Source organism: Narcine bancroftii, chromosome 4, assembly GCF_036971445.1.
Source record: "Narcine bancroftii isolate sNarBan1 chromosome 4, sNarBan1.hap1, whole genome shotgun sequence".
In the NCBI taxonomy this organism is placed as follows: Eukaryota; Metazoa; Chordata; class Chondrichthyes; order Torpediniformes; family Narcinidae; genus Narcine; species Narcine bancroftii.
This window is the reverse complement of record NC_091472.1, coordinates 248758935-248785859: the sequence shown is the minus strand read 5'-3', so window position 1 is coordinate 248785859 and position 26925 is coordinate 248758935. Positions and strand designations below refer to the sequence as shown.

The following is a 26925-nucleotide window of genomic DNA, read 5'->3' as shown; positions in this document are numbered from 1 at the left end:
GTTTCCTGCCGAGGTGGAACACTCTTAAATTGGTAAAAGAACCGAAAGCACTTCTTAGGAGAATTGTCAAATGAAATTTGATGCTGAACCACAGAATGTGAAATTGGGATTCATCGCAGGTAAATTCTAATGAATGCCTTCAAAATCAGACAAAGTGGAGAGGTTTAGTAAGTTTCCCATTGGTTAGGCCCAAGGAATCCAAATGCTCAGTTGCCAGTAGTGGAATACCAATGATGCTCAAGAGGCAAGAGATAGAGAAGCTCAAAACATTTGGGGGATTGAAGGTCCTGAGGAAATCCAGGTAGTGAGTACTTAAAAGAACTTCCTGCTCTTGTGTTTCGATGCAGCCCAGGCCATGATGGTCTCATGCATCAATGAGAGAAAAACACTTCAAACAGTGTATTGATGCCTTTTTCATCATTATCCATTTGTTTGATTTTATTTTCCCTCATATTTTGGATGGAAAATGTTTTGCCTGATAAATTTTCTGGAAATGCCAACTCCTAATGCTCTGGTCAGGTCAGTACAAACAGAGAAAGAAACAGGAAGAATGGAAAAGGTAGCAGGATGATTTGAAGTCTATTTGGGTACAGAAACTGGAATAAAAAGGGAGAAAAAGATTGGATTAAGAGAGTGGCAGGCAGATAAAATTTAAATATTAAATAAACTGGAACTAATTATCTGCAAAAAAGTGTTGTCAAGTGACCCCTGAATTTCAGGATGGGGAGACTGCATTTCCAGAAATAAGTGCATATAGCAATTTTCAGTAATGTGAAACTATGTCATCAGCACCTTCATCAATGAACGTGAGACGAGAAAGGAAAATTTATGTTTTTTTTTCCATTAGAGCGAATTTTATTCAGTATTTCAAATGGGTAGTTACAGTGAAACTGATACCTACAATTCAAGCAACCAGAAAAAAAACGAGAAAAATAAATAGGTAAAAAATACAGAAGTTTAAAATGAATGCACCTCGCCGTTAGTTTGCCAATCACTCAACACGTAATTTTAAGCAACTGGAAAATTCACTTATCCCACCTCTACCAATCCCCTTAGTTGCTGGATACCAGCAGTTTTACTGTATTTGTAAATTATCCAAATGTCTGTAACTCGAGGGTCACCTTTTTGCGAATAATGGATATGTTGCAAGTGTTTCAAGAAAATGCAAGTCCCTTCCCTGTTAATAACAGCCGATATTTTCAGGGGGTATTTAATTTTTTTTTCTAAAAATACTAATTGGAGCAATTTCATTTCTGTAAGGCTAATTGCAGGACAGGTGATCAATAAGTAATTATTCATGGTTTTTGACGATATTTTACTTGTTCATCTCAAATGGCAGGATAATTGAATGCATTTAACCATATCTACATCATACTTAGCAACATTTTCCAAGCTAACCCTGTGGGATTAAAATGGAAACACAGAAAGCAAAAGTGATTTGATATGAATTATTTTATTCGTCTTGGTTGTTTGTGGATGCTGTTCCTCACTTTGATAATATATTAATTTTTTTAAAATGAGCTTTATACAGCTTCACTGCCACCAAGAAAGCTTTGGAGAGTTTTGTTGTGTCCTGTGAAATAGCCATCTTATAAAACTCAACACAGAGATAAAATCTTTTGGATTTCCAACAAGTCTGAACCTGTTTCTACTACATGCCTTGACAAAATAAGCGCATGAGTTTAATGATTTAAACTGAGAATTTCAAAAGGATATGGTTTCATGCTTTTGTTCTGGGCATTGTAGTTTACTGCCCAGCAAGTGCCATTCCTGGTTGTAGTACTAGCACATCAAAGGTAAAGAGATGCTGATGTTTCCCTGCGGAATGATGGAAGTATAAGAGGCCAAATTTGGATCTGACCTTGAAGTCATTAAAGTGAGACACCTGCATTTAAATTTTCCCTGGAGTACAAAATTTTCAGCAATCTTCTGACTCTTGGAATTAATGTCAATATGGTGTGAGAATCCTTTAATATTAAAGCTGTCCTTTAATATAAATGCCTTTTTCCATTGGGCACTCTTTGCTATTTTCTTTTTATCACCACAGCAATCGATAATACTTTGTTCTGTGAGTGTGAAAAACTTGGAAAGGGGAAAGTTGTGAGATTTCCTTTTAGTCCTGCCTGAAAAGAGATTAGGACTGAAATGATAAAGCTTCTCCAAGCTGTTCTATTGAAATACTCCTATGATTTGGGTTATCTCAGAGGACGTTCCTTCTGTCCAGCAGCTGCAACTGCCACCTTTCCCCTTCCTAGTGTACCGACATTTCCTCCATCATCCCCATCCCACTACCCTTGCTTTCAGTACAAATAAACTCTACAAAACTGGATTTAACACTGATATATAGTCTCCCAGTACAGCAATAATTCTGCAAGTTTTTGTATTTTCTGTGACAGATGCTCATCAGCTCAGAGTTCACACTTTCGCACATGAGTTTCGCATATTTCAAGCTTTCTCTTGATTGCACACTGCTGGATTCAATGAACACTGGATCATGGATGGTACTGAACAATGGTCAAATGAGAAAGCTGTCCATTTGATGGTTGCTTGCTTGTCAGACTGACGGCAATTGGAAAAAAATATCATGAAAATGGAAATAAAGCTGCTGGTATTTAATTGCTTTGTATTTTTGAGGCACCGTCTCAAGAAAGTAACTAGCATCTTAAAGGATCCCCATCACCCTCTTCTCGCTGCCTCCATCAAGTTGAAGGTACAGAAGCAGGAAATCCAGCACCTCCAGGTTCACGAGCTGTTTTTTCTCTTCGAATAAAGGTCAGGATCATTTGACTTGTGTGGCCAAGTTAAATTGTTGGCCAAATGATCTGGCCAGTGGTCACAATTTCTTATTGGAGTCATATCAAGCAAAAGGCTATTATTTGCTTGAGGGTTTCAATAATTTGCCCCAGGATGAATTTGCTTTAAGAATCTTAACAAAGCTTCTCTGATTTTTTTTCAATATAGCAACGGAAGAAATACCTAAGGCTGAAGATGGTGACCTTACGCATTCAGTCATATATCAGAGGATGGAAGGTAAGTTATTCCATTCAGAAGAGAAAGTAATTTTCCTAAAATATTTTGCAACATTTTCCAGTAAAATCCAAGGTATATTAAGACTCTTTCATCTCTAATTTAAGCAAAGTTTAATTAGAGTGAAAGAAACAGCTTCCTGAACTCTTAATGCACACTGAAAAATGAAATGTACCCCAACAGTAAATGGCAGTGTCTATTGTTAGCTTTGCAACATGATGAAGATATCTACAGTGTTCTTGGGATGAACAGAAGATGAGATACTAAATTTAGAGAGGTTGAATTTGAATCTTTTAAAATTGTATTTACTTATATGTACGTACCTCTAGATTATAAATTCAGTGCTCTGTGTAGCAGTGAACTATTCCATCTACAGAGTTTCTGTCCGGAAATATATTTGTATCAGTAAGAGGTAAGGTTAAACATATTGGCACACGTTAAGGTGGATAAATCCCCAGGGCATGATGGAATGTATACCAGGATTGTATGAGAACCAAGGGTCGAAATTTTTGCATCTTCATGTGACATGTTAGAAGACTGTAGGACAGCAAATGCTTGTTCACTTTTTCAAAAAGGACAGGAGTGATGGGCAGCAAACCTTGCATCAATGATTAGGAAATTATTGGAAGAAACTCCAAGGGGTTGGATTTATGTTTGTTTGGAAAGGCAGAGGCTGATTAGGAGAAGTCAGCATGGGTTTGTGCAGGGACATGGTAATGAAGAAAATGAATGAAGACAGGTCCATAGACATGGTATAAGTGGACTTTAGCAAGGCTTTTGACAGGTGTCCACAAGATAGCCTTGTCCAAAAGCATATGGGATCCAAGGTGTGTTGACAAACTTAGCCAAATCTGATTTGGTGATAGGGGCAGAGGGTGGTGGTGGATGACTTAGATGAGAAACTAGGTAACTTGATTAGTAAGTTTGCAAATGATATAAAAATTGATTGAGTTGAAGATTGTGAGGGTTGTCTAAGGATACAGCAGGATATAGATAGCTTTCCAACAAAAAGAGTGAATTTGACTTGCTTTCTTTTCCTCCGTGCACACCATGCACTCCCCCACTACAGGCACGCAAACTGTTGCGAGAACTCAAGCACCAGAAACGCTGTGAGCAGTCAGCTACGACAATTGCAGCTTATTGGCGAGGAACTCAGGTATGAAGAGGTTTATTTTCTTCTAGGTTCTCAATGGACTTTTAAAATCGATTTTTTATTTCTTATCCAGTTAAAATTGAAGCAACTTTGACTGCATTCACCTCTCCGTTCAAGAAAGTCCTTCCTTACTGCTCAATTGTACAATGTTCATGTATTTAAAAATGGTTTTCTCTTGGCTTCAGCTAATTTCTCTTGTCCTGCTTCCATTTTCTCCCCTCTGCTACCATTCTTCATAATAACTGTTCTGTGGGGGAAAAATGGAGAACAAAATTACAGGCCCGAAAGGATCTGAGGCAGCTGAAGGAGGCGGCTAGGCATAAAAACGCTATTGCTGTTATTTGGGCTTACTGGCTTGGATATGAGGTACTTCACAACATCAACCCTCACCTCTTCAACACTCATCCCTCCCACACCCCACCTCACCCACCCCCCTACATCTTGCATTCTTAACAATTAACATATTCAGTGCTCATGATAAAAGCATGATGAAACCAGCAATACTACTTTTCAGAATGGTTTGCTTGCCAATGCAATAATCTGCTGCATGCCACGTGATGTATTAACTTGAAAACTGTATCTTGTAGGGTGAAATATCATGACGATTTATTAACCACCACTATTATTTTAAGGGCAATACATAACCATGCTGGAAATACTCAGCAGGTCACATAGGAGGTAAAGGGTAACCAATTTCGAGTCTGAGCCCTTCATTGAATGCTGAGTTTCTCAGCACGCTTGTGTATTGCACTTGTCCTTAGCATCTGGAGATTTTCTTGTTTGACAGTACAGTAATATTTTAAGGTCTGATGTCATTCTGACTGTGAAATGTTGCTGAGCCTTCATGAAAGACACGTTTACATTACATTGCTTAGTAATATGTTGGTCAACCAATGTGTGCTGGCCTGTTTGTGAAAGGGAGTAATTTTGCATACATCCACAGTGACGTTAATTCTTTGCAGTTTTGGAAATTAAGCAAATTGACATCCTGGTATATTCTGCTACAATTAAAAAAAAATTTAAATTTAGACATGCATCACAATTGCACCCAATTGACCTACATTTTTTGGCATGTCCAAGTAGGAAAAAGGAGAAGGAAGACAAGTTGGGTTGGATGATGAGTAGAATCTGGCCCTATTTGTGCATCATGTTTATCTCTACAGTTATGTGTGTGTGGAAATGGGGGTGGGGAGATGCTAAGTGTGAAAGAGATTGATCTGTAGATACGTTAACATTGAAAATCACCGTGGTAATGGAGGCAATTCAGCATTGGACTCCATCTTTCCAGATCTTTGAGACAATTGTAGTCGAGCCTGTCTGTCCAATCCAAGCCTCCTGGGATCAGACTGTATGTCTCCAGTTCAGGTTGTCTTTAGTTTGTGTTTTGATGGAATATTTGAGTTTAGGTCATGTTGCACTGGCATGGCAGAGAACTGTGAGTTTGTTAATATTACTGGCACCTGAATAGCATGTTTGAGATTGCTACTTTACATCAGTGTCTGAGATGTGAATGGAAAAGAGTGTATGTGCTCTGGATGAGTCAGGATCACATTGATCTGGTCAGGTCAGAATTGAATTTTATGCCAAAGGAGACTCTCTTGTTACTATATTTATCTACAAATGGATTCAATTATAGTATAAATCAACATAGCTTAAAATTCCATTCCTACAATTAAGACGCTATTATTAGAATGTCCCATGTTTTAATATTCCATGGAGATGCCCTGTAGATAATATGATGTGGTTTAGGAATGACGTCAGGAAGCCTTTGGCAATCTGGAATTTCTCAGAGACTTGGAGGGAGAATAATTAGCCTGTGCCTCAGGAAACAGTTATTACGTGATTGGTAGTGCTTGGAGACTTGTGTGGAGCACAAACGTGCTTTTATTAGCTTACAATTAACAGCCAGTATCTACAATGGTCTTCAGGGTTTATTTTGGGACCAATAAGGGCAGAGCCAAGAGGAGGGGCTGATTATCTAATTTACCCATAGACAGTGAATTTCAGTTCACTGCATTCACCCCTTCCTTCAGAAGAGAATCTGCAGGTGACAATAGAGACCATGTTCAGCAACACAAATTTTTACAATTATTTACAAGTTGAGTCTGTCTGGGGACTTGGTTATTCTGATCGAATGCCTTAGAACTGGTGGACCTTGCTCTTCCAGAACTTCCTGTGGGTCTTGGATACTGAGACTCAAAGGGGAACTTGGAGGTTCAAGATCTGATGGTTGTGTGGTTGGAACCATGTCATCCGGAACCCTGCACAAGATATCTGGAAGTTCCAGGCCTATTGTGGGCATTGAGTCCTCAGTTCCTGAAGGTGCCAGATCTCTTATCGAGACCATGTTCTCCCTACTATCTGGGTATGCCACATGGGCATACATCGGGTTTGCGTGCAGTAGGTGCACTCTCTCGGCCAGAGGGTCCGTTTTGTTTCTCCTCGCGTGCTTTATCAGCAGGACTCATCCTGGTGTCATTAGCCATGCTGGAAGAATGATCCTCAACATAGATTTACTCAGGAATGCAAATATTAGTTCATGAGTAGTCACATTGGTTGCAGTGCAGAGACGCGATCTTATGGAGTGGAGCACGGTTGGCAGAACCTCTTGCCAACATAAGTCTGAAAGGCCTTTAGACCAGAGAACTAATTTCCCAGCTTTCTAAACCATTGTGTTCTCTTTTACAACTTGTCTGTTCCCCCGGGGGATTGTAGCTAGTCATTCTGTTTGAGGTAATGCCTCTTATGAGCAGGTATCGGGGTAGCTCTTCACTCATAAATGATGAGCCCCGATTGCTATGAGTATAGCTGGGAACCTGAACATGGTGAAAATGGAGTGCAGAGCTCTGATGACTGTAATGGTGGTGGTGACTGGACAGGGGATGGCGAATGGAAAACGCAAGAACTCATCAATAATGTTAAGAAACTACACTTTTCCATTGATGGAAGGAAGGGGCCCCTTGAAATTGAGTCTTTCGAGGGGGCAGGAAGCTTTTATCAGGTGCCCTTTGTCAGGGTGTTAGAAGTGTGGCTTGCACTCAGTGCAGACTTGGCATGACCAAGTCATCTTCCTGATATCTTCAATAGAGAAGAGCAGGTTGCATGCCTTGACAATGTGGGCCATGCGGGTGATGCCTGGGTGGCACAGCACGTCGTGAATTGAATGCAACTGGCTGGTGTGTGCAGCAACACAGCTTCCTCGGGATAGGGCATCTGGAGGCTCATTGAGCATACCTGGCCAATACACTATCTCATAGTTATAGGTGGAGAATTCAATCCTCCACCTCGCGATCTTGTCATTCTTTATTTTACCTCTTTTTTTGTTATTGAACATTAACGCTACAGATCACTGATTACATGAGCAGTGTAAATTTCCTGCCAGTCAGGTAATTCTTCCAGTTCCTGATGGCCTCCACAATGACTGGAGCCTCTTTCTCCACCGAAGGGTTTTGGAGTTCGTGGCCTTGTAGGGTGTGGGAAAAGAAAGCTACTGGCCTACCCACCTGGTTAAGGGTCATGACCAGGGCTCCATCAGAGGCTTCACTCTCCACCTGGAATGGTGCGTTTTCATCCACTGCGTGCAATGGTGGCCTTAGCCATATAGCTCCTGACATAGTTAAAAGCCACCTAGGCCTTGGCTGATATAGGAAAGGAGGTGGATTTTAAAAGGGGACAGACCTTATCAGCTTAATGAGATACCCACTGGGCATAGTATGAGAAGAAGCCCAGGCACCTCCTTAAAGCTTTCATTGTCCTTGGGATTGGGAGGTTTAAGAAGGGACACATATGCTCAGGATCTGGGCCATTGGCGACATTCTCCACCACATAATCCAGGATAGCTAGACGTTTAGTCCTGAACATACACTAACTGACATTATACGTGAGGTTCAGGAATTTGGCTGTGTGGAGAAACTTCTGAAGATTGGCGTCATGGTCCTCCGGATTGTGTCCACAAATGGTGATGTTGTTGATATAGGGGAAGGTAGCCCTTAACTCGTACTTATCTACCATTTCGTCAATCTGCCTCTAGAAGATCAAGACCGCGTTCGTAATACCAAAAGGGACTTTCAGGAACTGATAACGCCTCGAATACTGTGTAGGGACAATTCTCAGAACAGATCGGTAGCTGGTGATAGGCAGCTTTCAGGTCAATGGTAGAACAGACCCAGTACTGTGCAATTTCATTCACCATTGACATTTGGAGGAGTGGGGGGGATATGTGTCCAAGAGTTTGAAATGATTAAAACTGCGTATCCCTTGGGACCGACTCGGGAAAGGAAGGCCTATATCCGGGGCCTCTGAGGACAGAGGGTCGACCTGGAGCATGCCTGGCTTCAATAGGGCTTCCATCCCATTTCCAAAAGTAAGCTAATAAAATTGTAATATGATTGATGGTTCTCAGAGACTTGTGTGGAGCACAAACACACTTTAATTAGCTTAAAATTAACGGCCGGTATCTACAATGAGGAATTATTGTTGATACAGTGTTTTGGCTGAATTAAAACAAAACAGATTTGTTTTCTATCTGTATGGTGATGGTAGGGTTCAGAAGAAGTTGTCTATGCTTTACTCTCCTTTAAATGATAAATAGCTAGTGACAAAACCAGCCATCGATGGTTTAATAAAGAACTTGCAACATTCACGAGGCTGGAAAGGCTAACTATTTGAAATTGCTGAATTCAGTTTTGAGTGCAGAAGTATGTGCCACTGTTCTTCATACTTACATTGAGCTATGTTAGAACAGTGTCGGAGGCTGAAGATAGCAAGATCTATGAGGGATTGGGATGGAGAATTAGTAATAGACAACTGGAAGTTCAGCATCACCTTAGTTAATGGAACAGTTGTGTTCCGCAATGGAGACCTACAATTTGCATTTGGTTTTCACAATGAAAACACAGACCACAGCATAGAATACTAAAACAAAGGAGGTACAAGAAGATCGCTGCTGGCAGGTTTCCAAATGCATCTGTCCCATTTCCAATGGTCTCTTCTCCCATTCAGAACAATCATGAGTTTCTCCTCATCCTCAACCTCTACTCATTGGCCTCCCCCTTCAAACAAAAGTTTCCGTCATCATTGATGTGATATCAACATCATAAAATTACCTCTCACTCTGACCCAGTCAGACACAACCGTTGATTCAATTAGATGTTGAATCAGGATCATCTGGAAATGATTCAGAGGGGCAAAAGAGGAAGATCAAGACAAAGAGGAAGAAAAAGCTTATGAAGGATTGGAGGGAGCAAGAGCAGAATATTAGAAAGATGAAGCCCAACTGATTCAAGGGATTGAAGCAATAGAATTCAGATATCCTGGAGTAGGAAGGTAAGCAAGCTCAGGAACAAACCTCTATAATTGTCAATCAAATGTAGTTAATGTGGAAACATATGGATTTGCAAAATTTATATCTGTCAGAAGTTGTGTAATTTCTCTTGTAGCTTTATTGACTATACATGAATGTGGTTTTAAAATTCTTAAATAAAATGTTCAAAAAATACCACATTGTCTGCAGATTTTCGTGTTTTGCTCATTGAAGCTTGGTTTCAAATGGGACATTTATCTTTGCTCATTTCAACAACATGGTTTTTACAAGCTAAACTTCAGGTGGATCTCTGCATAATGGGGAAACCCTGAACTCTGATTTACCCTCTTGGACCTCTGGCTAGCCAATAATAAAACACCTGCAGATAGATGGGTATGTAGTTGAGTCTGAACACTGTGATGGAATTGAAGAGGAGAAGGTCCAGGAACTGAGGTATACATTGCCATGTTTAATGTATTTTCTGTTGATGATCAGCCCAGATTCAGTGACATACAATTAAGGCCTTATAATAGGTTTTCGGAAATCCCTTCAGTTTGTATGTTTTAAACCCGTCATATGCTTTATACATATATACCTGCTCATGTGGCATGCTTTCTCAATTTTGATTCATTTTCTTTGACTGATTTTTGGTGGTGTCCTTTCTATTTGCTGGCTTCGCTTTTAAATCTACCAATCTATCTCTTCATTCGTTATGTGCGACCTTCTAGGCACGGAGAGAATTGAAACGCCTGAAGGAGGAGGCCAGGCGTAAACATGCGGTTGCTGTCATTTGGGCTTACTGGCTTGGACTGAAGGTACTTCCCCATTCATCCTCCCTGCGAAATCCACCTCAATGGAAATTACGTTAATCACTAACCCTGATAACCCATGTTACTCCCATCCAGCAGTGTGTGTTGTGTCTGCACCTTTAATTGAAACCTGAAAGATTTATTGAAGTTTACTGCATTTCAGTTCACCTGTGATACATCTTGTCACAACTAGAGTTTATTGAAGCCAACCACTCAACCCCCTGAGAATTATCGCTACTTAACTCTTTAATAAACAAATGGCACCCACGTCTGTTATCCTCATGCTCACAATCTTGTGAATTTATTATGTCAAAGCCACATGGACTGGAAGAAAACAAAAATGCTGGAAAAACCAGAAAGAGAACCAATCTGAAGAAGAGTCTTGGACCTGAAATGTTAACTTTATTTCTGTTCCTACAGATGTAGCCTGACCTACTGAGTATTTCCAGCATTTTTGGATATATTTTGGATTGTCACCATCTGCAGTTTTCTTCATTTTCACCTTGATCTTTAGCTGCCATGTGTGGTCCATGTCATCTTTTCATGACCATGCCAAAGTTGCCAATGTTTGGCAACATATGAACATTTTTTTGGGGGATAAACTTAACTTACTTAAAATTGCTACATCCAATCAGTTTCATGTTTAGCTAATCAATGATACATATCACCACAAGTTTCTTTCAGGTTTGCTGTGTGAAATTACACGGGCTTGGGGGCAGTGTTTTCTTTTAAATATCAGCACATCCAAATATTGGGATTCTGCAACCATCTATCTGAGCAGGCAGGCTTAAAAGAATGATGGTAGCCTTAGCTGTCCTAACATCCTACAGCCTATAGCCAGGCAAGGCTTTTCCAGTAACTGACACCATACCAAAGGAAATTAGTGTTTAGATATGTTACACCATTGGCTGGAGATGTTGTCGGGTCTAAAATAGAACACAGCAAATGCCCCCACCTCAGTCATTAATGTGCCTTTTAGAAAGATAGGTTTTCCAGTAATATCTCTTATAAATAATTACAAAATAATAGTTAATGCCATTGATTTGAAAGACACAAACTGCAAGTTTTAAATGTCAAATGAGAGTTAATACATCTTCATACTCTTTTTATCAGGCTAATAGTTCAATTAGAGGTACGCAAAGTGTGACTCCATGGTCACCCACAATTCCATGGCCATTCACAGCTTGTTCTCTCATCACCGTGATCTTTAGCTGCCATGTGTGGTCCATGTCCTCGTTTCATGACCACGCCAAAAAAGATTTAGACAATTGCACCTCTTTTTCCTCAGCTAAATTAATAAACCGATCCAGATCATTTCAAACATCAAACACAAACCCCTTTTAACATGGTCATTAGGTGATTGTATCTTTCCTCTTCCAATGGGAAGAAACAAACGGCTTGAGCACCAATCACCACCAGTAAAACGAGAAACTCACAGTGGGGGTATCACAGATTCAGGCCATGGAACATTTAATTAAAATTTAGACATACAGCACAGTAACAACCCATTTCGTCCCACGAGTCCGTGCCGTTCAATTTACACCTAATTAATCAACAAATCCCCCCCCACCCCAAATCCCACACCAGTACATTTTGAACGGTGGGAGGAAACTGGGGACCCCAGGGAAAAACCACACAGACATTGGGAGAATGTACAAATTCCTTACAGTGTAGGATTTTAACCCCAATCCTGATCGCTGGCCTTGTAAAGGTGTTGCACTAACCACTACACCAACTGTGCTGCCCTACTCGATGCCTTAGTTGCTCCAACATTCCTGGATGACCCATATGTAAGTCCTTCTGTGCTCCATCACTGGGGGAAAAATGCAATATTACAGGAAAATTGGACACCTTATAAAATTAATTGCTTTTCTTCCATTGTTATTTCTCTTATCTGAATTTGAGCTCAAGGTTTAAAATACCCAGAAAATGCAAAATATATTTTAAAAGTCATAGAATGAAAGGTGTTCCAGGCCCAGAGGACCCCAAAACCCAGCAGCAATAGAAATTTACCAAGACAAATGGTTACTTAAACAAAAGTTACTTTTAATTTTCTTTAAACATAAAAACACGATCAAACTTTAACTTATTACTATTAACTTAATTTAACCTAACTTAATCCCCTTCTAATTTTAAGGATACGTGTATGTAATGTGTATAAGTTCAGGAAAGTTCTTTGATTCACAGTCCAATCTCATTTCTCACTCCTCCAGTATCAGGCAATTCTTATGAATTTTCACCAAGCTCTGGTACCTAATTGGTTACCACTCAGGAAGATTCTTGTCAGTTTCAGAGAGAGATTCGTTGCTCATTTGACACACACACCAACTAATTTACTTCCATCAGTCACTTCAGTATCTTGCTGAAGAAACTTGCCCCATCATGGTTTTCCAAATGATAACCTCTTCTTCCTCAGGTCACCACAGAATTCCTTTTGTTTCCCATATTTCAACAGAAACACTCTTGCCAGCCATTTCTTCATGTATGGACCACAAGGGTTTTCAACAGGCTGAACTCAGAACTCACAACCAGTCTTCAAAATGGGGTTTCAACAAAATGCTAGCTTGCCATGACTGCAGAAATCAGTTCTCTCTCTTTCTCTCTCTCTCTCTCTCTTGCTCTTTGAGAAAGCCTATTTGGTCTCCTCTCTCTCTGCTTGCAAAACCACATGACCCTTTTAGAACAGCAAACTGCAACCAGACACATTGTAGCTCCAGACCCAAACTTTTGAGTCCCTTCATCTGTTGCTTCCAAAACAATAATCTATTTACTCCACAGCAAGTCCAATTAACACCTATTTGTGAAGTCTCTATGGGGATACAACAAAGTTTTTTGCAAAGGCACTCGGAACAGAGCCCTGGCATTTTAAATGAGATCTGTTTTGGTATCCTTGTACAGTTATCATACAGGTATTACAAGCAACTTGAAATGGAAATATTGTCCATTATTGCAAGAGTATTTGAGAACAAGAAAGAAGAAGTCTTAATGAATTATATAGTGAAATAGTGAGAATACTCCTCAATTACTGAGTAAATTTCTGGATTTCCTAACTGAGGAAGGATATATTTGAGACAGAGGGAATGCAACACATTTTCAGACAATGGTTCCTCAGATGATGAGCTTATACTATAATAAATGATTAAGCAAACAGGGTTACTATACAGTTGCATTTAGAAGTATCAAAGGTTATATAAAAGTTCTTATAGTGGTTAACAGGATATTTTTCCCTGGATTGGATTACCTTCAAAATAAGGAGTTGACCATTCTGGATGAAGGAGGATGTACATGTTACAGGAAGGATGTAGGTATTTTAGAGATGGTTCAGAGGAGATTAACCAGGATGTTGCCTGAATTGGAGAACATGCCTTTTGAAGCTAGATTAACTGGGCTAGTGCTTTTCTCTTTGGAGTGAGAGAGGTATCTTAATCAAACTATATACAATTATGAGGTGCTTTTCCAGCATCATTTTCCCATGGCAACAATAGCAAATACCAAAAGATATTTGTTTGAGGTGAGTGGAGGAACATTTAGGGGAGATGTCAGAGGTAAGTTTTCTTTTACCCAGAGAATGGTGGATTCCTGGAATGTATTGCCATGGGTAGTGATAGAGGCTGGTATAACAGGGACATTTAAAAGAATCTTATATCGGTACATGTATGTAAGAAAAATAGAGGGGTATGGGTGTGAGGTAGGGAAGGGTTAGATTATTGTGGAGTAGTTTCACATAGGTTGGCACAAAATCGTGTGCTGAAAGGCCTGTATTGTGCTTTAATGTTCTATCAACTAGATTATTTTTCACTCAGAGATTAATGAACCTTTGGAATTGTTTTCCATTGAGCGTGATGGTGGATCAGTTGTTGAGTATGTTAAGCAAGAGCTTAGTAGATTTTTGTTTATGAATAGGGGATTGGTGGTAAAGATCAGCCAGGATATATTGATTGGTGAAGGTGTGCGGGGCTAATAGTCCATTCCTGCTTCCATAACTTATCTTCATCAAGATCAAAGTTTTTGCTTGGAAAACTTCATTTAACTTTTCCTTTCTCTTTACCACCTCTGTGACTACAGGGGGTGTTGCACTTGCACCCACATCTCCTCCCTCACCACCATTCAAAGCCAAATACATTCTTCCAAATGAAGCAACACTTGTGAATCTGCAAGGGTAATCTACTGCATCCTGTGCTCCCGTTGTGGTCGCCTCTATGTCAGAGAGACTGGAAGCAGACTGGGAGATCGCTTCGTTAAGTACCTTGGCTCTTTCTGCTACAATAGCGGGGATCTCCCAGTGACCACCCATTTGAATTTCCTGCCCCATTCCATTGCTGACATGTCTATTCATGGTTTCATACACTGCCAGACTGAGACCATCTGCAAATTGGAGAAACACCATTTCATATTCCGTCTGGGCACCTTCCAACTAGAGAGTGTTAACACCGATTTCTCTGGTTTCTGTTGCCCTCCTTCCATATTTCCCCATGTCTCCTTTTCTCTAGCTCTGTCTCTCTCTCTCTCTCTTTCCTCTTTTCCCTCTTTCTCCTTCCCCAACTCTGCTTCCACAGAGCAAATAACAATCCACCCCTTTCCCAGGTCAATTCTCATCTTTCCTCTCTCCTCATCTATATCCCAACTATATTCAATTGATACCTTTTGTCTGTTGGTCTGTATTCCTCTCCCTGCCCAGTCTTTCCTTCTCCTCAGACTTTTAATTCAGGCGCCTGCTTGCTTTTCACTCATACATTGAAGAAGGGCTCAGGCCTGAAACGTTGGTTATATATCTTTACCTCCTATGGACGCTGCAAGACCTCCTGAGTTCTTACAGCATTTCTGTGTTTTTACTGTAATCACTGTGTCTTAAGACTTTTATGTTTCACTCTTGACATTTGCTATCTTAATCTTTAGGATTGTGATAAAACCCTAAAATATATGCTATCAAAAGCAATAATTATTCTTCCATTTGCTGTGAGTAAACATGTTTAGCTGTGAGCCCTATTTTTAAGGGGTTCTGAAAGCCAGTTCTCTAATTACTGCTAATACCTAATCCATTGCTAACATTTCCATTAGCAGATTGTGTGCTTTCTCATGCTTGTCAAAATTGCAACAGCAGATTTAATTTCTTGATTTATTTTTGTTCAGATTATTATGTAATTAAGAGGATTTTAAGATTCCTAAACATTTACCAAAGCGATTTCTGACTTCATATGTCTTATCTGCTTCTGACAACTGTAGATCAAATTTCTCCCAATGTCAACAAAGCTGTAGAAAATTGCCAGCATTAATTGGTTACTTCTGGTGTTTCCATAGGTTCGCAGGGAATATCGAAAATTCTTCCGGGCAAATGCGGGCAGAAAGATCTATGAGTTTACCATTCAAAGAATTGTAAGTTAATCGAAATTTGAATCTTTTTATACTTGCTGTATATTTTAAACGCTTACTGCCTTTTTAAGTTTAAATGCTTATTTTTGGCTTCTGGCATGAGGCAAATGTATGCCATAGTTTGATACAATTATCTTTCTAGGACAACAAGTAAATGCAATTATAATTTTTATAATGTCGATGTTAATCTTAAAAAATGTGTTGTTAACTTTAGCTGTACAAGTAAGGGAAAAAGAAATATTGGTTTGGGGAAATTCATGAATAGATGTGATTAAAATAGAGTTCTGGTGCCTGAGTAATAGTCTCAGTGGCAGAGAGGAATTCCTCTGATTTTTACCTTGATACATTATTTACCCTAGATTGATTGCTCCTCTCATCAAGGTCAGAGCTGTTGAATTGAATTCCAAAACAGTTATTAATGTAAACTAGCACTTTGCACTGGCTCCAGGAGATGATCAGCTGAGGACCTACTTGCTTTTTCATGTGAATATTAAAGATAGCAGGATACTCAGAAAACTAATGTAGCAATTGTTTTATTCCAGTCAAATAAGTTGCACCGAAGACATGGTCCTTTTTTAATTCAGAGAAAGTATCAATTAAAATAAGAATTATTAGAGCAGTTAAGGGTCTTTTGAATCTCTGATCGGATTTTCCTATCTAAAATTGAAATCGAATGCTGAAATTTAGTTTATGGTTATCTAATTATACCCTGATAATCTAACAGGACCCTATAAGCCTCTGTGTCTGCCTGTATTTGTTCATAAGCAAGAATCCAGTTTCAGCATTAGTTATTTAAAGTGCCATGTCATGTGGGTCAGGGAAAAGTTGTTCCCAAATAAGTGGATTTTGGTCAAATTGGAATCAGTCCCGAGACAAGTGCTGAAACTTCCATGTATTCAAGCATTGGGATGGGTGGGGAAGAAGGGCAAAGTGTACATTGTTCTCTGACTGCTCCACCTTATGTAACTCCAGACATCATTGAAGAATCACAGGATCGATGAGACCGCTGCCCCATGAATCCTGAAACAAAATTATTTTATGTCTGCAGGTCATCAGTTATTATCGTTCCAAGCTCAGCCCTGGTCCAGGGGCAAAGTACAATAGTTCTGGCAAAGAGATTTGTTTTCCATTAACATGTATTTCTGTTTAGAAAATACTATGTGAAAGGGCCATGTCCTTGGAGAAAATGGTTACTAATCTTGACTTGCCTTGTTGTCAATAGACATTGACTGGAAAGTACTACTTTTATATTCATTCAGATGCAAAAATATTTTGTGGATCTGAAGAATAAGATGCCTTCAATGTCCCCAACGGAGAAGACTTGGCCAGCGAGACCTTACCTTTTCCTGGACAGTACACACACAGAGCTGAAGAGAATCTTCCATTTATGGCGGGTAGAGAACAAGATTACATTTTTATGGATAATAGTAGTTAACTGGAGATACTTTGATGGAATATTTCACTCATTCACTCGAATCGAACTCGATTTGTTTGATTCCCACCCCATTGCCTCTATTCTCTGCGCATTCGCTCAACCTCTCCCCATTTACTTGACTGCCCCATTCACTCACCCCCAGGACCTTAAGCACCATTCTTTTAATTACCCTTTCCCCAATCTCCTCCCTCCTTTCTAGTATTAATACCACTCTGATTTCCAGGTTCTATTTCTTACGTGGTGAGTTATGATCTCAGGATAGTTTAGTTTCAGCACTCCTGAACTTGGAAATTGGGAAAAAAATAATTAAAATTCCCTTTCCATCAATGCTAGTCAATGATTTCTGCAATAAAGTGCATACACGTGAATATTTACCGAGGGCATGATGAAGAAATGTGTGGTACACTAGTCTCTTCCATCCTTCTCATTGTTTCCAGATACCACACTACTGAATAGCGGACAATAGCCCATTATGGATTGGGTAGGAATTAGTTTATCACATCTTAGAAAGGTTCAAGATGTGCTTTTTTTCTGTAAAATGTTGTGCATAACACTGTCAGATATTACAGATAGAAAAGTAAAAATTACAGGAATATTTGCAAGGCATTTCACATTGATGATCTTAATTAAATCGGACTGTGTTGACCAAAAAGACATAGAAAGTTCTGTAAACAGAGTTTATAAAAATGATGAATTTCCATTTTTAAATTGTAATATAATGTTCTTGTGTCTTGAGCTGAGGGTGAAATAACACAAGTTCAAATGATTTTTTTGGATGGCATACACGTTTTGTTTATTCTTGGTTCAGAGTATTATGCAGACAGAAGTATAAAAGCGAATATGTGAACAAGATTTATAACCAATTATTGTTGTTTGCAGTGCAAGAAATATAGGGATCAGTTCACAGACCAAAAGAGAGCCACTTTTGAAGAGAAACTTGAGGCAAGTGAACTGTTCAAGGACAAAAAAGCATTGTACACCAACAGGTAATTGCTAATTTTAGCTATCATGTACAATGGTTTGTGAAGCATCCTTCATAAGCTGAAAAAGTAGTTATTCCTATTCTGATGTCATGAACCATAATGTATTTCAATGCATTCCCTCTTGATCACCTAATTCTGACTGTGTGTAAATCTACAAAAGAAATATACCATTTTAATCAAAGAATGGTAGTAATTAAATCTCTGAAATTACCATGAAATGAGTCTTCTGTGAGTATTGTAGATAAAAGTAATACTGTATCTAATTTTCCCAATTCATTCAAGAAGTGTTTGAATTACTGGAACTGTCCATTCTGAATCCATTTTGTTTCTCTTTTCACACTCTGCTTCATACTCTTCCTTTTCAAACACATGTTGACTTGCTCTTAATTAGTACCGTAAAATACCTGGTATCCGGATATGCAAATTTTTTAGTTGCCTAAGACACACTTACGATGCCTAACTAATAACACCTGCATTAAGAATAAACAGTTTAAAAGACAAAAGACAGTGCAGAATGTAAAGTAATTTGAAAAAAAATCAGTACTGTAGTCCTTAATTATGTCAAGTCCAATTTAATCAAGTAAATCCCGTAACTTACAATATTTAAATTTAGATTCAAACCCCAGCCGCTGGCACTGTAACAGCATTGCACTAACCGCTAGGCTAATCGTGCTGCCATCATAATTAATCCCTCCCCCAAGTTTACAGATAAAGCCTTACTAATATACTTAATACTAATAAAGACTCTTATGAGGCAGGGATAGGGAGACACTTTGAGGGAGTTGTCTCAGCAGTGAGCTGCATCGGCTGGCTTCTCGTCCTGGACGATACCATTTTATTCCAACACAACTTTATTCAATCTTCATTCAAACAGCTGGTGTAGGCGGGACACTCCACTGGCTGAATATTTGCTCCCATCTTCACCAAAAGGTTTGTGTGTTTCTTTGGAGAACATTTACTTTGACAATTTAAAAATTTTATTTCTTCTTATTTATTTTTTAAAATTATTTATTTCCTCAATTTTTTTTTCCCCCTAGTTGCTTGGTGTTGCCCTTGCTTGAATTTCGAACACTGGGGATTTTACTGTACTTTAGTTGTGCTTTAATGATAGACTGTGATAAATCATCATCTGAAAGATTTTAAAGTGAAGATAAATTTCCATTATTAAGTGTCAGCTGTGAGTCCTTGTGTCTTGTTTCATAATACTTGATAAAAACTTTCATCACCTACTGTTTGAAAATCTTTTCAACTTTTTAAGAAGAAAACCTTTAATCTGAAAAATAACCAATTTATTCGATCTATTCTTCAGTATTATAATTTCTCTTTCCATTAATCTTCAATGCACCATTTCAATTAATCTGATGACTTCCTTTTAATGGGGCTTCTATAGCACACAGCACTCATGTTTGGCCTGATCAGAATATGTAGAAATTAAACATCATTGCTTTGATTTTATGTTGCTTTCCTCTTTGCATAAAACCAGTAATCCTTTTGGCCTTATAAACCTATGTATTATGTGACTCTCCGGCTGACATGACGTTAGCTGTCTCCTGTATGTGTTATTAGGTATCAACACAGTTTAGTGAACCAATGGGCCTCAAAGAAAATATTCCACACAGATTCAGACTGTTCTCAATTACATAACCTTAGATATGATTGTCAGAATTCCCAACTCTAAAAGATATTCAATGAACAGCAATAGGAAGTGTGTGGGGATCAGGAAAAGTTGGAACGTGATGAAGTAATTTTAGCAAAAACTGGAGAAGTCAAAGTTAATGCTATCTGTTTGTAGAGTGCCCAGAAGGAATATTAGGCATTTTTAGCAAAAACTGGAAAAGTCGATGTAGGAACATGATGAACCAGGCAATCGGTATTTTTAATAATACTTGGTTAACATTTGCTACTCAGCAAAGGGGTCCAGTCCTACTTTGTACTTGGAACTGAAACCAGCAAGTTGGTGTCTTCAGAGAGGAGGTACCCACCCTTCCTTCATTGATGGTCCATATGGCTACAATAGAGTTGAAGCCACTTCACGTTTGCCGACAGAAGCAGTTGTACAATCAGACAAATTCCCTTTTATTTATTTTTTAAAACAAAAAAGTGGTTATGACTAAAAAAAAAGGTAAAGGAATTGATTGTGAAAATATTCTTGTTTGCTGATTGATTTGATAAGAACAGGAATATTGTGTGAAATTCTGGTCACCCCATTATGGGAAAGAGGTGAAGGCTTTGGAAGGAGTGCAGCAGAGAATACCAGAAGGCTGTCTGGGTTAGAGTGTATAAGCCATAAGGACAAACTGGATTATTTTCTCTGAAGTGTCAAAGGCTGAAGGTGATCTGATAGAAGTTTATGTAATTATAAGAGGGTAGAAAGTCAGAATTTTTTTCTTTCCCAGGGTAAAATTGTAAAATACTAGACAAAATGCATTTAAGGTGAGGTGGGGAAGTTTAAAGGAGATGTGAAGGGCAAGTTGTTTAACACAGAGTGGTACATACCTGGAACAGGCTGGCAAGAGTGGTGGAAGCAGATCTGATGTAGCGTTTAAGAGACTTCTAAATAGCCATGTGAATATGCAGAGGATTGGGGGATGTGTACCATGTGCAAAGAACAGAGTTTCAGTTTAATTTGGGCATCACACAGACGTCATGGGCTAAAGGACCTGTTGCTGTGATGTCTGTCACTCTTGAATTGTTTAACGAACGAGTAAAACTTTGTATGGATATTTGATGTACTGGATAATAGAAAAGATTATGATGACACAGGAAGGTCAAAGAGAGGATTTCAGTTCTGTACTTTTTCCTTGGCAGTGTTCAACAACCTTTTCAAGGAGATTATCTGGAAATCAGTAAGAACCCCAAATATCAAAAGCTGAATGGTGCAGTAGAAGAGAAGATACTTTTGGCAGATGTTGTAAACAAAATTAACAGAGCTAATGGCAAGGTAAGAGGTTTGTTTAATGCAATTATTTTGACTCTTCATTCAAGGCCAGTATTAATGTTTAAGAGGCTTGTGATTAACTACCTCTTTAAACCACTGTAGCTGACATGTATCTGAGGGGGTCTGTTAAAAGTCAACCAGAAAAAGATAACAAATTTCCATTGCCATGGTCATGGTGGAACCCAGCTTTTAATTACAACAATGCAGTAGTTTGTTGATTTCCATCACTACGGCTCGATTTTTCAGTTGATATTTACTTAAGTAACTGATGTAAATTGCCCAGCTGATACAATGAGATTTGGACGTCTTCAGATAGCAAGTCTCTAGATTATTATTCAGTATCACAGTTTCTACGAATCATATCCAATATTGTGAGCTGGAAATGTTTTTTTTTTAAATATATTTTTATTGAGTTTAATGTATAAGCATACATAATAAATGATGATTACATAATGATTCAATTGTATTCAAGCAAATTCATATGGAAGGGAGAAAATAAAAATAATAAATTAGAAAATATGCCAAGCTAAATTAATAGTTACTTATAACAACTCAATCTAGTAATAAACATAATGTTTAGAACCATGTTATTAGACTGTTATATTTATTAGACTGTTATATTAAAATAATAAAGATTAAAAAAAAGAAAGGGAAAAAAAACTAATGAACTAATCTAATCCCCTCCCACTAATCAAGTTTACCTTTTTTAATAATTAAAAATATAAATAATGATGTGGAATCACTGGCAACCACTGGAGAACAGACAAAACTATGGAAACATATGATAATTATTGATTCTTCCAATTATAAAAAAAAATTAAGAATGGGCCCCATAATTTCATAAATTGAAACTTGCTATCTTTAATATTATATCTGATTTTCTCTAAACTGAAATAGGACATTACATCATACAGCAACTGCGTATTAGTAGGGGAAGAATCTCCTTTTCATTTCAATAAAATAGCTCATCAATGTAGTAAAAGCTAAGAATTTTTCCTGAGATGCTGTTAGAGGTTCATCTGAGTCGTGAGAAAAAAACAAGCAGAGCAATTTACAGACAGGGTTCCAAGTTATTCTTGAAAGATAGAGTTTGAAAAGTCTCTTTCCAAAATCTCTCTAAATTTGGGCATTCCCAGAACATATGAATCAGAGAGGCACAAAAAGGATCAATGTCTTCATAGAAATGGGATAATTTAAGTTTAGACATATGAGTTCTATGCACCACCTTTAATTGTAATAAGCAGTGCCTTGCACAAAATGAGGAATCATTAATCAGGCTGAGAGTAGAGACCAATCTTCATCTGAAAATGTTATTTTCAAGTCGCTTTCCCAATCTCTTTTGATTCCAGCTGTTGGAATAGCCTGAAATAGTTCCTAATTTTAAAAAAAATTATATACACAGCACAGTAACAGGCCCTTTTGCCCCATGATCCTGTGCTGCCAAATATTACCATTGAGAGTGATTAACCTATCAATCCCCTTACGTCTTTGGAATATAGGAGGAAATCAGAACTCCTGGAGGAAACCCATGTAGTCTCAGGGAGATCATACAGTAGTGGATTCGAACCCATGTCTCTGGTCTGGAGGATTCAAAGAAATTATTTATAAATTCAAACTGAATGCTCGAGCACATGGGCTCCAAATCTGTAAAAATATAGAATAGTTACCTCTCAAATTATATGTAATTTTTTTTATAATGGAATACAACATTGAATCTCTGTTTGCCATCTTCCTAGTGTTAAAGAAACATCTGATTTCCAAATGACAGCAATACATTTCCTTGCTATCACCAAAACTAATTTAACAAATTTCAACTGAAAATCTAATAAACGTAATTTAGGAGTTAGTTTTAAAAAATTCCCATCAAAAATATCTCAGGATTCAATGGAAAAATAACACCTGTTAACTATTGCAAAAACTTACTAATAGAAATCCATGTGGATTGAATAAAAGTTTCAATATTTTTATCTAAAACATCTAAAACCGATATATTCGATTTCCATCAATTCAGTTTCAGAGGTGTATTGTATAACTGATGTAAAAAATTATAGTGAAGTAATTGTATTAGACATAATATATTTACATAAATTTGGCCAAATTGGTTGATCTATCGATATATTTAAATCTTGTTCCCATCTTTCTCTTGACTTAAATAAACTAATTTATGTGCTTTCTCTTGTAACTTCATATATGCTGTTGTGATAAACCTTTTAACCATTCCATCAACAATCAACTGTTCAAAATCTGTAGAATCTTTTAATACCATATCTGGTCCTAATTTCTCTCTTAAATAAGCTCTCAATTGAAAATAACAAAAAAAGAGTATTATGTGGGATATCATTTAATTCTTAACTGATCAAACTCTCATAACAGTTTCCTATTTTAGAAATTCCTTTGATATACCAGATATTTAAAAAAGGATTATCTTTTTAAAAAATTATGAAGATTAATTAATGGCATTTTTGATGACAAAAGGCACATCATTTTCTAATTTAACCCTGTTCCAAATATTAATCAAATGTTTCAATAATGGAGCATCTCTGTCAACAACTATTAACATTGTTCCCATTTATAAATAAATTCCACAGGTATACTTTCTCCAATTTTGTTTAACTCAATTTCCATCCATGATGGTTTAATATTTCCAAATAAAGAAGCAAGAAATCATTCTTGTGCTACTTTATAATAATTATTAAAATTAGGAAGTTGTAATCCACCTAATTCATGTTAATTTTTCTAATGATAATCTTGCCATCTTACCTTTCCAAAGAAATTTCCTAACTTGTTTATTTAAATCATGAAAAAAAATTTGAGGTAAGGAAATTGGTAAAGTTTGAAACAAATATTGAATTATTGGAAAAATATTCATTTTAATACAATTAACCATTCCAATTAAAGTAAAGTAGGTAAATTTATCCATTTTTTTCAAATTTTCATTTATTTTCTGAAGTAATGGAATATAATTTAATTTATATGCATTTTTCAAGTTATTATTTGTATTCCTGAAGCGAGGGGGAGGCGGTGGCCCCGGCCTCGGCAGAGCGAAGCAGGTGGAGGCCCCGGTCTGGGCAGAAAGAAGGAGGCGGCGGCCCCGGTCATCCTCCCCCTCCACGTCCTCCCCCTCAAAAGATGCTCACAAACTCAAGCTAGCATGCTGGAACATCAGAACCATGCTAGACAAGGCTGACAGCCACCGACCTGAACGTCGGTCTGCCCTCATCGCACATGAACTCCTCAGACTTGACATCGACATAGCCGCTCTCAGTGAAGTCCGCCTTGCAGATGTAGGCAGCCTCCAAGAACGCGGCGCGGGCTACACACTCTACTGATCTGGCAAGCCTATGGATGAACGACGCCTATCTGGTGTAGGCTTCATGGTCAAGAACTCCAATTTGTATTCCTAAATATTTAATCTCAACAGCAATCCACTTAAATTGAATATCTTTTTGACATTGTGAATAATCACCTTTTACTAAATACATTACATCACTTTTATTCCAATTTATTTTGTAACTAGAAACACTTCCATAATCTATCAATTGTTTATAAAATCTAGGTATGATAATTATGGTTGAGTTAAATATATCAGCACATCATCTGCAAATAGTATAATATGCTCGGTTTGATTTACCATAAAACCTTTCAACTGCCATTCTATATATGGATAATTTGTGCAAGAGGTTTTGTAGCTAAAGCAAACAAAGCTGGAGATGAGGGGCATCCTTGCCAACTTGATCTAATCAAATTAAATGATTGTGACATCTGTCCATGAGTTATTACTTTAGCTTTATGATTTCTATAAAGTTTTCTAACCCAATGAACAAAATTAGGCCCAAAACCAAATTTACTTAAAACCTTAAATAAAATATCCCATTCTAATCTGTCAAAAGCTTTTTCTATGTCCAATGCAACTGCAACACTTAAAACCTTTCTCTTTTGTGCTAAATGAATTATACTTAAAAACCTTACTATATTTTCAGAAGCTTGTTTATTTTTAACAAAATCCATTTGATCCATATTTATTAAATCAGGAAGATAATCATTAATTTCATTCACTAATACCTTTGGCACAATTTTATAATCAACATTTAACAATGAAATAGGTCGATATGAAGCTGGTTTTTATGGGTCTCTATCTTTTTTGGGAATAACCATAATTATTGCTGTAGAACATGTAACCTAAAAGCCTGCATATGTAAAGGAATTATTAAATCTTTAAATTCTTTAGAGAATTCCACTGGGAATCCATCCTCTCCAGAAGACTTATTATTTTGTAAACAATTAAGTGCTTCACTAACTTTTTGCTCATTGTTATCTGTTCTCTAATCCAAACTTAAATTGGAAAAGCAAGATGTCCAATGAGACAATGGTTAAATAGACCATGGGATTCATTATTTCAGGTGTGGAGCAGTGAGGTCTGATTCATAACCCTGGCCCACAATGATCTTGTCTGGGCTGCGGTGTTGGTAACATAGTTGGTCTTGGTGTCTCCAGGTTATAGATCAATAAAAAGATTTGGCTCCTATTGTTATTATGTGAACATCTGTTTAAAGTGCATTGATATGGAGTTAGCATCCATATTTGGATATTATAAATAAATACTAGGGAGATATACCAGGGGATTATCACCACACATAGAACTACCACTGCCTTCCAGTAAGCACAGGAGATGAAGAAAATAAGAACATAAATTATTTTATTGTACTTGTGTTCATTTAAAAAGTTGGATGAAATATCACTTTTAATGCCATTATGGTAAAGGTATCACTGACAGGGTTAGATAAACATTCCAGTGTTGCTTCATGCAGATATGGATTATGGATTAATTGTACCTCCAGTTATATCCTTGTAAGTGGTCTCTAAGGATACACTGTTAAAAGGATTTTTAAAATTTGATATGTGGGTAGGATTGCCAGTAACATGTAAATAAGGAGCCCAGGAAAGAATTCTAAGACTTCATAGATTTCTAAGCCTTGTATACTTAAAGGATCTCAACACAATTACTTAGTCATGAATAAGTGTCAAGCCTACACTCAAATGCAACTGAAAATCATGTTGAGCATTAAAGTTGTTTAAAACGGTGAATTTTGTGACCTCTTATTGAATGACATTTGTCCTTGCCTGATAAAGGGAGCCCCGAGGATCTTCTTATTAACCAAGAGCAACTTCATCATTGCTGATCAAAAGTCAGGCCAGATCAAATCCACTATTCCTGTGATGGACATCACGAGTATATCTGTGAGCAAGCAGACAGATGGACTCTTTGCTATACACCTCAAAGAGGTAAGGGCTCCATAATAAGACATTAGATGTTCAATTGAGTGATACAGAAATGGATAAAGCAGCTGCAGCAATGTCTGTAACATAAGTTCAGTAAAACCCCTGGTATCCAGAATTCAAGGAACCAGCAGCCTCAAGCAAATAAATTTTTAAGAAATAAGAATAAAATAATAGGTATATAGCATGAATAAAGCTCTCACGACTGGAAGGGCTCAGAATTTAGGCAGGAAATCATGGTTATATATGAGTAGATGGGGGCAGAGCCAGCAATCAGTGTAACACACCACCAGTGAATCTCAGTTCACTGCAAGGTTAAAATACGTAAGTTTAAAATTGTAAAAGTAAATGTTCTCTGTCGTAACACATAAATGTTTGGAGAAGATGGGAGCAAATATTCAGCCAGTGAAGTGCCTTGGTCGTGTTTTGCTCATAGCAGCTGTTTGAATAAAATTTGAATAAAGTAGCATTTGAATAAAATGGAGATACCCAGCTTGGAGAACTGGTTGATGCCTCCTTATCCTTGCTTAGTAAGAGTCAACCTGGTCAGAGGCTTTATCAGTAATCTTGGGGGAAGGGGATTAATTACCTATAATGTTACTATTTGTCTTTCGGATGGCTCTGTGGAGGG

At 37.7% G+C, this 26925-nt stretch overlaps 1 protein-coding gene across 5 annotated transcripts in view; it reads left to right on the top strand.

Annotated features, from left to right (window-relative positions):
- The window catches only part of myo1b (myosin IB), a 312780-nt gene that overhangs the window by 273181 nt on the left and 12674 nt on the right, over positions 1 to 26925 (top strand). For 3 of the 5 annotated variants that reach the window (XM_069934623.1, XM_069934624.1, XM_069934622.1), the window contains exons 21-29: positions 2962 to 3030; positions 4097 to 4183; positions 4460 to 4546; positions 10211 to 10297; positions 15590 to 15664; positions 16921 to 17055; positions 17976 to 18082; positions 20888 to 21020; positions 26148 to 26300. In XM_069934623.1, coding sequence (XP_069790724.1) covers positions 2962 to 3030; positions 4097 to 4183; positions 4460 to 4546; positions 10211 to 10297; positions 15590 to 15664; positions 16921 to 17055; positions 17976 to 18082; positions 20888 to 21020; positions 26148 to 26300 — 933 coding nt within the window. The remainder of the gene's footprint in view (positions 1 to 2961; positions 3031 to 4096; positions 4184 to 4459; positions 4547 to 10210; positions 10298 to 15589; positions 15665 to 16920; positions 17056 to 17975; positions 18083 to 20887; positions 21021 to 26147; positions 26301 to 26925) is intronic. The other 2 variants (XM_069934625.1, XM_069934626.1) reach the window with 2 other exon arrangements.